Raw genomic sequence first — 17,164 nt, 5'->3', positions numbered from 1 at the left:
ACGGGCTGTTTATTACAGGAGTTAGCAGCGGAAGCGTTAAGGGATATATTATAAAGACAAAGAATCCCATTAAAATGATATCTTAACGCTTAAGCAAAAATTTTTGGGGAAAAAAAATCCCATGTTTTGGACCATAACCTAAACTTTTTCTCAAGTCCATGTGTTCAGCCTGCAGCGAGAACTGGGTGCTTCAGTAGGTGCAGAAATGGGAGTAAAAACTAAGGACTCACGAGGCAGAGGGACTTGGTGGTGTTTAGGCACCTGAATACTGGCCTTTGCCTTTGTTCCACTGCCCACAACAGTTGTTTTTACAGCTTTCTTCCTGAATGTTAATTTTTCCTTTTGAGCTCTCAATTCTAAACCGTAAAATCTATCTGAAAATCTTCCAGCAAGTTTCTGATAAATACGAAACATGACTACGGGGCAGGAAGCCTGTGCTTCTGACAGAGCTGACTGCGGGTGACAACAATTGCTTATGCTATAGGAAAGGGTAAGAGGAGGAGCAGGAAGAACATTTTTAGCTGATCTGTTACCGCTCTGTAGGGTGAGCAATAGAGATGGCTTATGCCCCCAGAAGTCACGGCCTAGGGGTGAAGATGGCCGGGGTTGTTATTCTAAAGGTGGTAATATTATGTTGAAACTAATGGAGTAAACCCACCATTTTTATAGGAAAGGTGATTTACGTTAAAGAATAAAACATGTTTCATAAACCCCAGTTTTGCTGGCCTGCGGCAGAGAGGAGTGTGAAAGTGGGACATCCACCAGCAGAGGGCAACAGTCCCAGAGGCTGGAGATGCTGACAGCTTCCGCAGCATCTCTGCCTGGGGAGCAGCATCCCGGTGGGGGGAGAGTGCTGGGGTGGATGTTCCAGCCCCCTCTCCTCTACAAATCACATGCTTCATAAAACAGTGCTTCAGCGGGAGTCTCTTCAGCTTCAGCTGCCAAAACATCACTGATTCCAGCTCTGGGAAGGTCCCTACCTAGAAGGTCTCCTAGAGCTTCCTTTTGAGCCTTGAGCCTTGGATCCCTGTGAGTTGCTGTAGTAACTACATTGTAGCTGCTGTTTTGGTTTTGTTATGTGAAAGCAATATGGCATGCTCTAAATTCTAGCAGTGGTTGGGCAGCAGATACCTTCAGGACTTCTCTGCCAAATCTCCTCATCCTCTGGGTCCATTGGGAGCCAGTGCCGTTCCTGAGAACCACCTCCAACCGACTTCAGTTAGCCGCTGAGATACTGAGGCATCTATTTCAGCAGATATCTTTCACTGTTTATCTCATATTAGTTTTCTTAGTAGACCTTTTCCTGGAAAACGTATGGTCTAAATACGTATCTATCTAAAATAATATTTACTTAATTAGAGTCACAGAATAATTTTAATTGGAAGAGACTTCTGGAGGTGATCTGGATCAAACATCCCTCAAAGCAGGACCAGTTTCAGGGTAAGGTCAGGTTGTTCACTCAGGGGTGTGTGTATATATATATTTAAAAAAAAAAGTTTGATTGTAAGATTGAGACATATATCTTTTGAAAACAAAATGAAAAATAAGTTAGGCTGAGAAGATGCAGCCTTGGAAGCTTCTATGAATGCAGTGTTTTATATGTACCTTTCACAGCTCTTCAGTGCAGAAGCCATAGGTTTTTTGTTATTTTGTTTGAGTTATTTTTTGAGAAAGATGATTAATAATTTGGTGGTGAAAAGGAGAGCTGCTAAAGATAGCAAATTGTTTATGATATGGGTCTCTGGAACCTGTATATTGGCATATACCTGGAAACAGAGGAGTGAGGGGTCCCTGGCTTGCTGCTGGCACTGTACGATCCAGTGGTAGGTTTTGGGGAGACCCTCTCTGGCTTTTGCTGAAGCTGTGGAGTTGTTGTCTGGGCATATCGGTGCTCTTCACAGAATTAAATTCTCGGAAGCACTCACTGTGCTTTACTTACAACCTCAGGGTTAAACCAGCTGCCAGACTTTGGGCCGGCAGAGAGTTTGGGATCAGATTGGCGGGGCTGTTTTTATTCCCTCCCTTCCTGGCATTTTTACTGAAGAAATTCCTTGCTGTCGTAGGGGCACTGGCAATGCTTTGATCTCTTCTCTCCCTGCAGCTCGTTAGAGTTGGGGGGGTTTGGTCTTTCACTGTAGATCTGAACATTGTCATAGGAATCTGGGAAGGTTTTGGTGGGCCAGGGAGTGGCGGTACTGGTAGGAATGGGCATTCTGTGGACCTTCTACTCTGAGCATCGGTTGTAGGATTGAAGGTAGATTAGATGTAGGAGGAATTTAGGACCACTTGGCACTAGGAGTTTTTGAAAGAGGCTGGAAAAATTCCACCCATCAGGTATTACTAATTCCTTTTAACTGCCTGCTCTTTCAAGATACCAGTCTTTGCACTTAAAAACATGCAAGAAATTTTCATCTTGGGGTTGTTACCCAGTCACGATTATTTTGCAAGGCTGCCATAAAGATAATCTCTGATTACCAGAACATGCCTTTGGCCCATTCTGACGAGGACTATTCACTGGTTTGCTCTTGTCTGTCACTGGGATTTACCTTTCTGTGGCTGCTATTGGAATTTGTAGAGTCCAGCAGTACACATGCTGGTGGGGCAAAGTGCGTAAGAAGGTATTGCTGGTTTGGTTCAACCTGGGTGCCTGGTTCCTGCATGCACTGAAGTGAGATGTAGATTTTTTTTACAGTGAAAGCTTAGTATTTTATTATTTTAAAACAATGTGTTAATAAAAATACATGAGTACTTCACAGCAATTTGTGGACCTGTTCTTGTACCTAGACTTTTTATGATTACTGAGGGACTTACTCAATGGAAACAAGCGCCAGCACTTGTTTTCTAGGTAAATGCTACTATTTTTAGTATAGTTACTCTTTTTATGGTTTGAACTTGTGGTTTTGTGTGGTGTGCATCAAAAGCATAAGACTGAATGGACACTCGGGAAGTACTTGAGGATCTGGATGTGTTAAACCAATAGTTTAACAGGATTCTCGAAGACAAAATGCAGGAATTTTGCCTGAATCTGGTGTGGTTGCCTTCATGGTTTTATTTCTATTTCTTCTGTTTATGGGGAGACTGCCAAATGGTGTTTAAACTCTTGACTCTCCATCCCTGTTGACTTTGATAAAGTCCTTTAATTTCCAGGTGTGTTAAGTTTTCTTATCTGAAGAGTGGGGGTGATGACTAGTTAAGATTCTCAACAAGTTTTTGAAACCCTCATGTGGAAAACGTGATAGCATCAGTTCAATCATCATTTCTGATATATTTTAAAAGATGTATGAAACAGTTTGGTAAGGAGGAGGACGTGTTTTGAGGAGAAATGTAGAAGAGTGGGGTAATTTTATTTACAAAAGTGGCAGAATGGTATCTAGCAGGAGAAACCTCTCGATGCTTCTACTTATCTCTTTCCTTTGCACAAGAACGTCTTGTGAATGGAAAAGTAATGAAGAAAGCAAATGTTTCTTGTCTTTATTATAATTAACCTGTAGGGCCTCATTGTTGCACAGTAAGATTGAGAAAGGCTTTTAATAAAATGAGGAAAAAACACAGCTTTAAGTAAAAGTTTCTGCATTTGTATCACTTGGAATAAAACTGGTAAATGTGATTTAGTCCAGTGCTTCAGGCAAAATAGAAGGACCCATATTGCCTATGCAGCATGTATTTGGCTTGGTAGATTGCATAGAAGGACAGCACGATTTTTATAAATTGGGGAAACTTAGAAAATGGGGCTAGAGCCTGCTTTCTGCAGAGAGTGTGGAGGGGGGGGCTGAGACCCTCTCCCCTGTCAGCGGGTCTGAGCATCATCAGTCCTCTCCTGCCGCTGCCCTGTCCGTGGGTTTGACCTCGTGGTCGGTACCGGGGGTTTTCAGCCCGCTAAAACTTTTCTTTGGTCTATAGATTGCAAGGATTAAAGTAGTTAGGGGCCACTCGGCTCATCCACCGGCCTCCGCAGAGGCCACCTCTCGCGCTGTGGAGGCACGGGCACTGACCTAAGGACCAAGACCAACAGCCGGTGGATGGAAGGACGGATGTCGGGGAGATGAGAGCTGCTCCCCCCTCCCCGTCCCGCTGCCCGGTGCGTTCCCGCTCTCCACCATCGCTCCCCCCTCCCGCCACCGTTAGGACGGCTCGGGGCGGTCCATTGACCTATTTCGTTCCTTGCTGCCGTAATCGGGGGTTGTGCCAGCGGCGCTAACCGGAGCCGGGAGGGCGCTCTCGGCGGGGGCCGGGCGGTACGGCGGGGGCCGCCCTCCACAGCTGCCGTTGCCCAGAGACGATCGCAAACTCGCCGGGGGAGGAGGCTGCGAGGAGGAGGAGGAGGAGGAGGCGGTGCGGGCTGCGGCGGCGGCAGTCGCTGCGGCGGGGCGCGGCGGGGACGCAGCGCTCCGCTCCCGCAGGAAGCGGCCCGGGGCGGGGGCGGCCGCTCGCAGCCATGCCGGGCCCGGGGCGCTGAGCCTGCCCGCCCCGGCGGCCCCCGCCGCGCCGAACCATGGAGGAGGAGAGGTAGGGACCGCCACCGAGCCTTTGTGTCCGGCCCGCACCGTCGCGGGCGGGGGGGGATTTGCCCGGAGGGATGCGGGATGGGGATGCCGTTCCCCGCGGGGATGGCGATGCTGCGCGGCGGGGATGGGCATGCCGTTCCCCGCCCGGGATGGGGATGCCGTTCCCCGCGGAGGTGGCCGGGACTGCGCGCAGGCATGCGGGACGCCGTTTGCGGGGATGCCCCCCCCCCATTGTTGCCCTCCTGCAGAAATACCCCCAGCGATGAGCGCCTGCCGTGGTCGGTAAGATGTTGCAATGTCATGGTGATGGGCTGCTTGGCCCCCGGGTACCCACACCCGAAGGAAGAGGGCGGTTTTTCAGTGGGCTGTGGTTTAGATATGAAAAGCCGAGGTAAGGGAGACAGGTCCAGCAGGTTTTTTTCTGACGCGGCTGGTGGAGCGGGGAGGTGTGGGGTGGCAAAGGTGGGCTGGCGGGATGCAGGGTCGCTCCATCAATGAGACGTGCCTCCCCGAACGCTGGGTTTGTGTCTGCCTTGCTTGTGTCTTGAGCCTCCAGCAGCACACCCACTGATGTTTGCTGCTTTTTTTTTTTTTGAGTGATGAATGAAAATCTCTAAGGTCTCTGAAGCCTTCAGGGATAGATTTACCTGCCTGTGTACGTGGAAGTTGTGCACCGCGCGGGTGTTACGGCGGGTGGAAGGGGATCCCGTGTCTCTTGCATGGTAGCTGGGCCATGTAGACTTTATTTCCTGCAAGGCAGCTATTTTGCTCCAAAACCTGTGTGCAGAAGTGCTCGCGGAGCCCACTGAATGTCCACTGAACGCTTGAAAGAGGTTATTGCTGCGCGGGGGACTTTGTAGATGCCGGAGAGATGTTCAGTGTTTTGGCTCTGCCTTCGTTCTTCCACTCTGCTGTTGGGCTGCCTTCTGCACACCAGAAGCTCACTTGTTACTGCTTCAAGCTAAACACTAAGCTGTTTTTTTTTTTTTTTTTTTTTTTTTTGGGGGGGGGTTATTTTTTTAAAAAACAGGATATGCTGAGTGCTTCCTTTTGTGCTGGTGACCTTGCAGGGGGTGGGGGAACAGAGAGGGGGCTTGACCTGCTGCTAGTACTAATTGTCAGGGCTTGACAGAAGTTTTATTTACATGTGATACATTGGAAAATTAAGCTGGGATCAATCTCAGAATTCTGGATTTTTTCCCTCTGTTGAGAGAAAACACCGGCAGCAGCCTGCTGTTGGAGTTGCTTTCCAAGCTCCAAAGGGCAGATTTCTACCCTTCTGTGACTCAAGGGTTGCAACTGTTTGTGTATTTAATGTGCAAACCAAAACTTTCAGCCTGCCACATCTCTCTTTAAATTACAATGTAGTGCTTCTGCTTCCTGTAAGGGTGTGAATGGCCACCTCTGGATATTAATCCAGATATTAATTAATTCCAAGTGCCCTGAAATCTTAGCTTGTTATGCTAGATGCTAGTCCATGTTCTTTTTTTGTTTTTATATATATATATATAAAAGAATGAGTCTAGTGTTTGAGGAAACGGAGCAGAGCTATTTTGATACCCCAGGCTGGGATCATCCTTGGCACTATTACGTATTACCTTTTTTAACGGTTACCAGCAATGGTCTCGTTTTGACTGGAGACCTTTTGCTGGGGGTGCACCGATCAAAAAGACTGGAAAAAACACTTGGACTGTTTTGCCTTATCCATTTTTTTTCCCAGACCATCTGTTTTTAGGGCATTAAGGACTATCCCCATCGGCATGTTTTCTGCCTCTGGAGGTGAGGAATGATTACCCAAATTGCTGCTTGTATTTCTAGTTTTTTGGGAAGAGGAGGGTGATCCTGAACTGGTTGTGGGCAGTAACGATGTGGGATTTGACTCTTGGCAAGGAAAGCTGCCTGCTCTCTGGTTCGAAAGGGCACATCGTGTGGCACTGCGCCGCGGCTGCTTTACCTGCTCTGAGCAAGTCCTGGGAAAGAGGTGTTGACAAATGACCTTGGTGGGCGAACACTGTGGGCTGGTTCTGTTCCCATTTTTGTAGTTTTGCCCCGCATTTTAACTCAGATCTGTGTCATGCAGATTAGGCCTCAAATTTTACACTCAGTGACTTTCACAACAGCAGAATTCCCTCTGGTTTTTGATGTTATTGCTTTTTCCATTTTTGTAGTCGGTGAGGAACACGTTGTTGGTGCTTGCATCACCTCTGACTCTGGTCCCAAGCCTGCCTGGACTCAAATATCCTGATAACTTGCACATCCGAGTTGTTCAGTGGTATCATGTGCCCATGTCATTGCATGTGGGCAGAAGCAGCCAGAGGCAAGGGAGATTTAACCTGAAACATTCACGTTTGTCAATAGATTATTTCAGAATCCTGATTTTCTTTTGCTATGGTGATAGGGACTTTCATTTTATGGAAAAATTACATGAGGCTGTATGATCGGGAATGGTACTCTGGTTCTGAATTTGCAAGATGTGTTTGAGTTTGAATAGGAAAAAAAACCCTGGAATGTTAATTTTCTTGGTTAAAGAATTAAAATGCCTGCATTTTAACTTTGTCTTTATGTGGGGGTAGTCTCTTCATAGTATTTGTTTGAGAAATACAATATTTGCCCTTGAAAGCAAATGGTATTGTCATATTTGAGTTATTTTGTGTTTCCATTACTGTCAGCAAAGACTTTTCTTCTCCGTAGTTCCTGAAGTCTGCTTTTCCCCTGAGGTCTCCTTTGATATGAATATCCTTTTGGGGATCTGTTGTATACCAATTGTGTGTTTTTCTAAGCTGTGTTTTTCTCCATGTTGATGTAGGCACTGAAAAAATTCAAGAAAATAGGAAAATAACATTGCTATAAAAAGAGAGATTCCTTTCCATTATGCTACTTCCCATATGTTTTAATTATAGTATATTTCTCTGAAATCCTCTGAAAATCCATCTAAGTCTTTGGATTTCTTCAGTCACATTCTTCTACTATCTTTGTATATACCTAAAGAAAAATTCAGAAATTGAGATTTTTATAAATATGCCATTTATACTAATATCTTTTTCTTACTGAGTCTGTCTGACTCAAGAAATAAAACTATTGGACATAACATATTTGCTCCATGATTTTGCCATTGATTCTAAACAGAAAATTACTCCAGTTAAGGTGGAACAATTTGTCATTTTGCTAAGACTGAATTATTATTTTGATCTCCATTTATCTTAGTAGAGGCATTTAAGTTTTGAAGATTAGTAGCTGCTATTGGGTATCTATCACAATTTTAGATCAGAGCTATGCCAAACCTGGCAGAAACTGAAGGTTCACATTTTACAGCAGTGATTGTAATGTATCCCACAAAGAAGCTCCGTAGGCTTTGAAAATTTACATTTAGCATGTCACTTCAAAGTTAATATAAAGGTATGAAGTGCCCGTGGAGGTGTTGGGTTGCCCGTGCTGTGGGAGGACAGGTTGATGAGCCCTGTTGACTCTTTGGCCAACCTTGGGGGGCCGAAGCTCTGTGGTGTTATGGGACAACCTCGGAGAGTAGACCTCAGCCTGGGGTTCACAGACAGGAGATGAGAGCAGCTCCCAGAGACATCCCCCAGTGCAGCACAGCGGGATGAGGCCGGGCTGGAGACTGGACGTGTCTGGAGTCCCATCATCTCTCCAATATGAGAGCCTGGTGGAGATGGACCTTCGTGGCGTCCACATGTGGGCTAGGAGCCCGGCGGCTGTTCTCCCAGAAACATGAGCAGAAGCTCATCCTTCTCTGCTCTGAAGGAGAGTGCATTTGAGATCTGCCCCTCCTTTAGGGTGAACTCCTGGCTCCAGTAAAGCCAGTGGTAGAATTGGTTTTGGCAGAGCTGAGATTTTTGTTCCTGGCGTTTACCAGCTCTCTGCACGGCAATAATCTTGCCAGGGGACAGTTTAGCTCTAAGGAAGGTTTTTATTCTTTCACGTAATCTACAAAGACATCTGTAATTACTGCTGGTAACTAAGGCAACCCAACTTTATAGTTGATACAGAGCTACGGGTTATGGGTTTTTAAAATACCTTTGTGTTGGTTGGTATGCGGCCGCGCTCAGGCAGGAGCTGTGCTGCGAGCCCGCGGGTGGCTTGAGCCGAGCCCCGCTCGTGGGTCTTGGAGAGGAGGAACATGGTGTAAACGGGGTTGCGATTAGCTTCACTGGCTTAATTGGGGACTCTCAAATCGGGGTTCATTTGTTCTACTTGGAGACAGCACTGAAAGGCCACGCAGGAGGTGGCGGTGGGGTTGGCTCTCTCTGAAAGTAAGAGCTTCTCTGCTTATTTTAGGAGAATCCTGCTGTGTCCCTAACAAGGATGTTCATCTGGCCCAGGGAAATTAAATCATTTGTCCATTCGCTCGGTGCATGGCCTCAGATAGCCCAGGAATAGAACAAATTGCTCCTGGCAGCCTGCTTGCGAGTCCCGCTGGTGTGGTAGGACATCAGCGAGGCAAACGTGAAGGTGCTGGGGGGAAAGTCTCTGTGGCCGTGGGGTGCAGGGGCTCCAGCAGGTCCGGGTGGTCTCAGCCAGTGCCTTTGATCAGAGGACCCCGTTCCTCCTTTGCTTTGCGCCATTAATATAATAACAATGTAATAAGGGTAATCATTCTTAGCGTTGTGGGGGAAAAAACCATCAGAAAAGGGCTATGCAAAGCACTGTTTTGGTCTTCTCAGGGGTAGCTTTTGCATTGTGGCAGGTTGCATTTGCTTGGAGCATTTAGGTTCCTGCGTTTTTACATTGGAAACGTGTCAGTGATCTCTGAGAGCGTGTGCATGGGGGTGTGAAATCTTTCTCCCAGATAAAATCATCCTCTGTCCATTACTGGAACACAGTTCTGTGGCAGCTGAGTCAGTCTCAAAGATGAGTTAAAGGCTCTTGGCCATTAATTTTTCAAATGTGTTTTTTATATGAGTCATTTGGAAAAACTTTAAATAGCATATCTTGATTTTTTTGAAGCAAGTTTTTAACCAGACAATCTGCAATATTTTCTTATGGTGAGCCTTCGGCAAAATGTGAAATCCACCCCTGCTAATAAAACCGAGGATGCCTTTTAGGATGCTTTTTAAAAGTTACTTTTCATGCTTTTTAGGAAGAACTGATTGATCTTTTTTCATAAATTCCAAAGCAAGGGTTTTGCTTTTAAAATACACAGACAAATGTTGGTGGAGTTGAGGCTTTATGAAGGCATGTTGATCTGACATTTACTTTGGTGTTCAATGAAACTTGCCGTGTCTTTTGAACTGTCTCTCTTGCCAACGGACAAGTTTGAAAATAATGACTGTGGTCTCTGGCACTGGAGTGCTAACAAATACATCTCAGAGGTGTGCTTTTTCTTATTAAAGAAAGCTCATGATTTTTTTGTGTGCGTCACTTGATTTTTGGACCCCACGAGGTCTATCGTGACGATGAGCGAAGCAGTGTCCGGTAGCGGTCCAGCTGTCCGGCCCCAGGAGCGATGGGTACAGCTCTCCCTGCCGCTGCCTTTCGGTTTCACTTTCTTCTTTTTTCATTTTCTTTTTTGTTTGTTTTGTTTGCTTCCTGTACGTGTTTCAGCTTTGGAGACTTGAAAGCTCGGTGAAGTCACTTGTGCTTCCAGAGCCTTATTTTTTACTCCTTGGCTCGGTGTGCCGCACGGGCAGGTTTAGCTGTTTGAAGAGAAAGGGTTTATGCTGGGGCGTTCAAAGCCGTGGTCAAACTTCCCTTGGCTTAAGATGCCGGTGCTTTTGATAGATACAACGCTGAAGCTTAGTGAATTTGGCCGTGTCCCCGGAGTAGGGAGGTTCCCTCGCTGGGGCATGCAGACCTGGGGAAGCGCCGAGTGCTGCCGCTGCTCTGTGCCCACGAGTGCCGCTGGTGGTATGTGCGGCACAGAGTGGGTTCGTCTTTCTCTGGGGACAGAACAGTTCGTCTTTCTCTGCGTTGCCTGGTACCGGTCCCTTGAATACTGAACATTTAACAAGAGGTAGTCTTCTTTCTGCAGTACAAGCCCAACTAAGAAGGGTGGCAGGGAGGGATGGACAATCGTGAAGCTGAGGGAGACTGTCCTGTGGAAGGAAAACTCTGAGTAGGTCTTGGATCTGATGCACGGTGGTGATAGGGTTACCTCCTGAGGTCTGCCGTTTGCTTGGGGTTGGCTTTCGGCACGGACAACCTTGCCTGACTTGTCTCGTTTGCCTTTGCCTGCTGGTGGGTTTGAGGGGTGAGCAGAACGGGGACCTGGCTCTGAGTGCTGCTTTTTTCCTGGGTGAAAACCTTTAGCTCCCAGTGATTTCCCACACTTTCAGATCAGGGAGGTAGAGATATTGACCTGATGTCAATTCTGTATAAAGAGCCAATGCTCCAAACGAAGTAATGAGGGCGCATATGTGCCTTAGGCACCTGTTGGCCTGGTTAGACTCAGCACGTAACAGGGCGCATCTGGTTTGACGTTACCTATATAGCTGGTGGTTCTGGTGGGAAAGTCTGGTTTAATACTTGTTTCTATACATTTCAGTGGCACTAAATAGACCTGTTTCTAAGCGGGAAGTGGCCTCTGCCAAGCTAATGCTTTGGAAGCTGTGCAGGGAGTTTTAATAGTCCTTTTCTACTTGCTCTGTAGAAGAAGATACAAGTCATGTATTGTATGCTTGCATTTTTCAGATGGGACATTGAAAACTAAACTCTTTCTCTGTATGGATGTTAAAGTATCCATGGTACTCTTGAAGTTCCCAGTGCTGAAGTCTATTTCTATTCAGTGAGGCAATTATGTCCTGGCTTGAATTTCAACTTATACAGCTTTCCTGGCCTGAAGCCTGTGAGGCTGGGCTTTGTCCTCAAGTGTTTGGCACTTTTTCCTTTTCTTCCCCGCTGACTGAAATGTGGGCTGGGTTGGCTTCCAACATCCATGCAGAAGTAGCTGCATTTTGTGATACTCTTCATATGGTGAACCTGACCCGACTAACAAACATGTGAGTGACTCCATCCGCAATGACCTGTGCTGCAGTTTTATGATACTTTTTTTTATAATGTCATGGAATCAAACTTTCTGTTCCTTTTTTTTTGTCCCTGTTTTTAGCATTAAGCAGAGCTCCCGATCCTCTGAGGCAGCTGAAGATGAAAAGGACCAGCGCACAGTGACAGTCAACCCCTCTCACATGAGAAAGGCATTCAAGGTCATGAATGAGTTACGGAGGTACACTTTTGACTTCATGGGCACCCTCTCTGGTTTAACAGAAATGTGCTGATTGGAACAGAAAATCTTCTAGGAGGCTTAGAAAAAAAAGAAAGTGCCATTTTTGTCACAGCTAATGGTTGCATGAAGGGTATTAATAAACAAGTAGGAAGGGACAGATGAAATATAGCCCTTTCGTGGTGGGTTACTCTTCCCAATCTCAGACCTCGCTGTCTTCCTGGCAGAAGGAAGCCAGCTATGGCTCAAAAACACTATCTGAGCGATAGCCTTCCTTTACAGATGATAATTCATTTAGTCTTTTCCATTACTTACAGCAAATTCAGCTGTAAACTATGTTCTTAACTGAGCTAATGGTCTGAAAACCAATAATAGAACATTACAGACATTAAGACACCTACGCATAATTACAGACCAAAGATTATTAATGTACTGTTCTTATTCTCTTTAACTAGCAGCGTCACTCAGTCTGGGCTTAGCACTCCAAAGTAGAGGGTGAAAAACATGCAACAACTCAAGAAGAATGTCAGCTCTCTACTTGCAAATTTAAAAATCCCAATATTAGTTAAAAGAGAACACCTTGGTCTCTACACAACTGCATGGGTACAGGGAAAGTGGAGGCTGAAAAAAAGCGCACACAGTCTTCAAGAATCGCTGTCATCCCATCAGCAATGTGGTGGCAGTGGTTAAACCTGAGTTGTTTCCTGGTTGTTGTTATCCCACGAACCAGATCATTCAGCGAGCAGTTCTCTAGCAAGTTAATTTGAGTCTTTTACCATTCAAATAGAGACTTAGAAGCCCAATTTTTAAAATAATTCCTATGGAGTCTCCGTACATGTGTCTTACACGTGAACGTATGTGCTGCCCCATTATCCAGATGGTATGATGAAAGATAATACCCTTTACTCTTCCTGCACACTCAAAGTCCTCAAAAGATGCTGCAATAGCCCCCTCTCTGTGGATTAAGTAGTTTCCCAATATACACGTTCTCCAGTGTGGAGAAGGATTAGAAATGTCTCCTTCCACAGATGTCTGACCGTGATTCTCAGTTGCATAGGAACAGAAAATGGAAAAGTCCACTAGAAATGGAAAATATACTTCCCTTGTAACAATTGCATGAAGCCGAGTATGTGGGTTTTGTTGGTTTTTTTTTTTTTTTTTATTATTATTATTTTTTTATTGGCATCCCTCTAGTCCTTTCTTTGTGCTGCAAGGAAAGGATCTGAAAATAGAGGTTTGTGCAGCTATATTCAGAAATCTATTGTGTTGCTATTATTCCTTTGTTAATTGAAGCATAGCGGGAATAGCTGGAGACTGACAATGTTTCTTATTGCCTGTAGTTAGTTAGATCTTGTACAATACTGAAGTGATAAAACATAGAAGACTGAAAGCTGCCCTTAAGCACCTGTTTGATGTTTTCATCTTCTGGGCACTTCTTTTTGTCAGCTCCTGCTGCTGTTCTGGAATATGCAGTTTTCATGTCTATTGTATGTGCATTGAGCTTGCAATCCGTTAAGCTGTCAACAATCGGTGTTAATAGCTACCTTGAATAATAGCGCCTCCATTCAAATGCGTCCAGAAATCTCATACAGAGAGTCTAGAAAAATCTTGCTAAGCCGTTAACCTATTTGCTATATATTGCTCACCTGAAATTTTTACTTTTGAAGGTAGATGAAATTAATTTCATGAGTGGTGCTTTAGATAACTATAGTCCAAAGAGGAATTGAACAGAGCACCTTTTACATAAGCTGAAGGAAATGAGGAAGCCTCCATTAAGAGGCTGTTAAAGAGCTCCCCTCATTGCCATCACCCCTTCCAAACTGGGGTGAATGTAGAGCACAGACCACCAGTTCCTACTTTCTTCCTGTTTTCCAGCTATAACCTGCCATTTCACAGATGTTTTGTTCATGTATTCCAATATATGGAGAAGAGGAGACATACCTAGTCCATTAGAAGCTCTGTGTGTGTTTATTTGATATGCAGTTTCCTAAAGACTAAATGCAGCGTGGTGATAAGCATTTCTGAAGAGAAGGCGACATCTAGATTTACAGACGCTGATCCTTTTTCAGGCTTGACATTTGAAAAGAACGCCCTTATTTTGCATTTGTATGCTCAAACATCTTAAACCAACTTATTGGGAGGCTGAGCACTCCTAGCTGTCTGCATCTGCGAAGCTCTGTGCAAACATTAACTAATGAATCCTCAAAGGACATACGTGGGGCTGGTAGAAAAGGTCACTAGTTAATGAAGTGACTTTGCCAAAGCTGTACAATGAGTCTGTGGGGGAGCTCAGAATTTTTTTGGTTTCTGTTTGGAACCCCATGCTTTATCCCAGTGACTCTTTATCCCAAACTAATTCACGTGGTAAACAAAGTCCTCAGGCCCATTGATAAACTCCAGTGATTGACATCTCTCCCATTGACTGGGAGATGGTGAGGGCAGCCTCTGCGCCGGTCAGTGCCGGGAGATGTTTTGGTGGTCACATTCTGTAGGGCCAAACAGAGAAGGAAGTACAGAAATAACTTCACTTTTCCACTCTACTTTTCCCCTGTGGAAAGGCGAAAGCACTGCTGGTGTTCCCTTGCCACGGCTATTTCTTGTCTTACAGATCTACTAGAGCTTGGCTCCAGGTAGTGCCCAAACCCTGAAGCTCTTCTGTGCCTTCTCGAAGCCCTACTTGTTTGAGAGGTGGAAGGAGCCCAGTACCCATCTGTTCTTCAGGCAGCATGTATGCATAGTTTGGCTTCCAGATGTTTTTTTTTTTTCTGGGAAAAGCAGAACCGCAGGCAGGGCTGCAGCATCGGGAGGACTCAGGCTTTGCTTTGTAGGTGAACACTGATAGGAGCTGGATTAGAGGACCTTCCATGGGGATTTGGCAGAAGCTCAGGTGCCTTGTCTGTAGTGGTGGGTCTTCTGCTGACTTTTTCAGGCTATACCAACATAGCTTTTTGCCTGACCAGGAGTTCTGAAATGATCTTTGTCTTTTCTGGTGTTTTTCCAGCAAGCGGCTCCTCTGTGATGTGGTGATTGTGGCTGAAACTGTGGAGATGGAAGCCCACCGCGTGGTCCTTGCCGCCTGCAGCCCTTATTTTTGCGCGATGTTTACAGGTACTCTTCTTGACAGCAGACACTGTGCTCGCATTGACCGGGCCATTGCAAACCCGGGGGCTTCTGGCTGTGCCTCCGGCAGGAGCGGCAACCCGGGCAGCAGGCATGGCCTGCGGGGAAGGGGTTTGCTTGAGAGAAGAAGTACGATTAGGTCTGTGGTTTGCTACGCTTGATGGTCATCCTTGGCTAATTCCTTGAGGCACAGCGTATGGGTAATGGGGTGGTTATGTGGGTCTGGGGGGAGTGGGTAGCCTATGAGTCATAGGAGAATGTTACTATGAGGTTTGGTTTACTGCTTTTTGGGTTGGGTTCCCCCCCGCCCTTAACAAGACCTTGGGTCATGCAAACACATCGTTAACATCAAGCACGTGTGCAGTGCCCTAAATGTTCGTGGCGCACATCAAAGAAGTTGCTGGCACAGAAGTTGTAGTTTCAAGGCTCAGCCCTGCCGATGCTGATTTGCGGTCACGGATGTTTAATCTCCCGTGGCACTTTTTGCTGCTGCCTGAAATAACACCGTTGTTCTCTCGATCCCAGTGTGTTTTAGCAGCTCTGCCTTTTTGCAGGATGTGTTGCTGCAGTCCGGTATGTTTTGGTAATGGCAGATGCAGCCTCAGTGTGAAGGGAAGAAGAGGACAAAAGTAATTCTTGCCCTGATGATCTGGTCCCGGCAGCATGGGCCCTTTGGAGGCTGTGCCCAGGTGGGGCAGCAAAAAAAGCCGTTCCAATCACAAGGCAGGGGAGCGACCAGCATATTTATGTCATTCTAGTAAAATTAGTCTGGTCAGGAGCAACTTAGCTTCCTTCCTTTTCCTTGCCCTCCTTTCCGGGAGAGGAACCGACTCAACCAAATACAAAGAAAATGATTTTACGCTCCAGTGAATGGTTGTTGCCATCCCTCAGCTTCGGCATACGTGAGGTTTGGGGGTTTTACCTGTTTCGTGTTCCTTTGCCTGTGGTGTAGGGGTTGCTTCTTCCTTTTGAAAGTCTTGAGATTAGGCCTTGTTTTATTTGCTTTACTGGAAGCAGAACACAGCATTTCTCAGGAAAAAGCTTGTTATTTGTAAAGCTTTTTTCCCTTCTGTAATGGAGGGGGGGGAAAAAACCTCCCGTGTGAAACAGACGTCTGAATGCGAGACGAGATGCGAGGTTCACCGTGGTGGCTTTATCGGTGTGGTGAAATAAGGTGGAGAGCGTTTATGTTTCCCTGGGCCCTGGCACTGCACGGTGGAGTGGGTATTGGCCGTGGTGGCGAGACAGAGGAGCAAACCCTGCTCAGAGGCAACCGCTTGCACCTCGGGGAGGATTTGAGGGTACTCGTGATGCTCATTCTTGACGAGAAGTTTAAAAAAGAAAAATTATTGGAAAAAACCCTCTGATCCTTAGAGGTCACCCGAGGCGGTGCGGGGCTGCTCATGTTTCCATGCAGGAATTCTCCGGGCTGTGTAATCCCTCACGCTGCCGGTTAAACAGTAATCAGCTAACCGCCGTCATGTGGCCGGCTTGGCGGCTCCCCTGGGCCGGGTGACAGCCTCGGCGGCCGCTGGTCCCCTCCCCCTGACATGTCCCCGGGGGCAGTGGGTCAGGCAAAGACCAGTTCTCCCTTGGCTTTCTGTCCAGCTAGTCCCAAATTTCTAAGGTCTGGATCTCCCTTTTGCAAAGACGGAGCGCGTGATCTCTTTCCAGCTGTGTGGTGGTTCGCTCTCCGGAGGGGCAGGTGTTAAAATCACAGCTTGACCATCGGCTGGTGGTTGTGGTTTGGGTGTTTTCGTGCGTTGCGCGTCAGCAATGCAGCCCGATGGCTGGGGGTCAGCCGCACGGCCTGGGTGTTTGCAGAACTGGGCAGGAGCTGCTCGTGGATGGTGAGTCCCCTCTGGAGGAGCCGCTTTCTGGGGGCACAGAGAGCTGGAGGGCCCCCCCGGCAGTGTGGGCAGTTGTGTGGTAGTGACCGATGGGAACCAAGCTGAGACCCACAGCTCATCCGCCTTCTCCTGATGCTCTGCAGGCCCCGTCCTCGTAGGTTGGGCCTGACTTTGGACTTGTGAATGACCTTGGGGTCTTTCCTAAACCATCTAGTGTCCCCTGGTTAGGCATTCCTCTTTGAAATAGCCTTGGGAAGTCCCAAATAAGCAGGCACATCTTCCATTTGTATCTTCTACTGCTGAAAGAGTGATGGCACCCAGAACATCCCGAGTGTCCCTTCCCATACTGGCTTTCTAGAGCAGTTTGGATGGTGAGTGGTCCTTGTTGGCACCATTCTGTGGGAATGATTTGGGACAGTAATTTCTATCCATTTAGAAGAAAACACAATCATTTCAGAAAGGATAACAGGTACTTCAGTGGTGCTGTTAGGACTGCTCCCGTGTGATACCTGGGG

General features: G+C 46.6%; 1 protein-coding gene across 1 annotated transcript in view; it reads left to right on the top strand.

Moving 5' to 3' along the window:
* Positions 1-11,611: 11,611 nt before the first annotated feature.
* KLHL3 (kelch like family member 3) overlaps positions 11,612-17,164 on the top strand; it is a 39,191-nt gene continuing 33,638 nt past the window's right edge. Inside the window, exons 1-2 of the mRNA XM_082490136.1 lie at positions 11,612-11,682; positions 14,681-14,787. Coding sequence (XP_082346262.1) covers positions 11,645-11,682; positions 14,681-14,787 — 145 coding nt within the window. The 5' untranslated portion in view covers positions 11,612-11,644. The remainder of the gene's footprint in view (positions 11,683-14,680; positions 14,788-17,164) is intronic.

The sequence above is a fragment of the Vanellus vanellus genome (assembly GCF_965231255.1).
Source record: "Vanellus vanellus genome assembly, chromosome: 13".
Classification (NCBI taxonomy): Eukaryota; Metazoa; Chordata; class Aves; order Charadriiformes; family Charadriidae; genus Vanellus; species Vanellus vanellus.
This window is presented reverse-complemented; position numbering and strand designations above follow the sequence as displayed.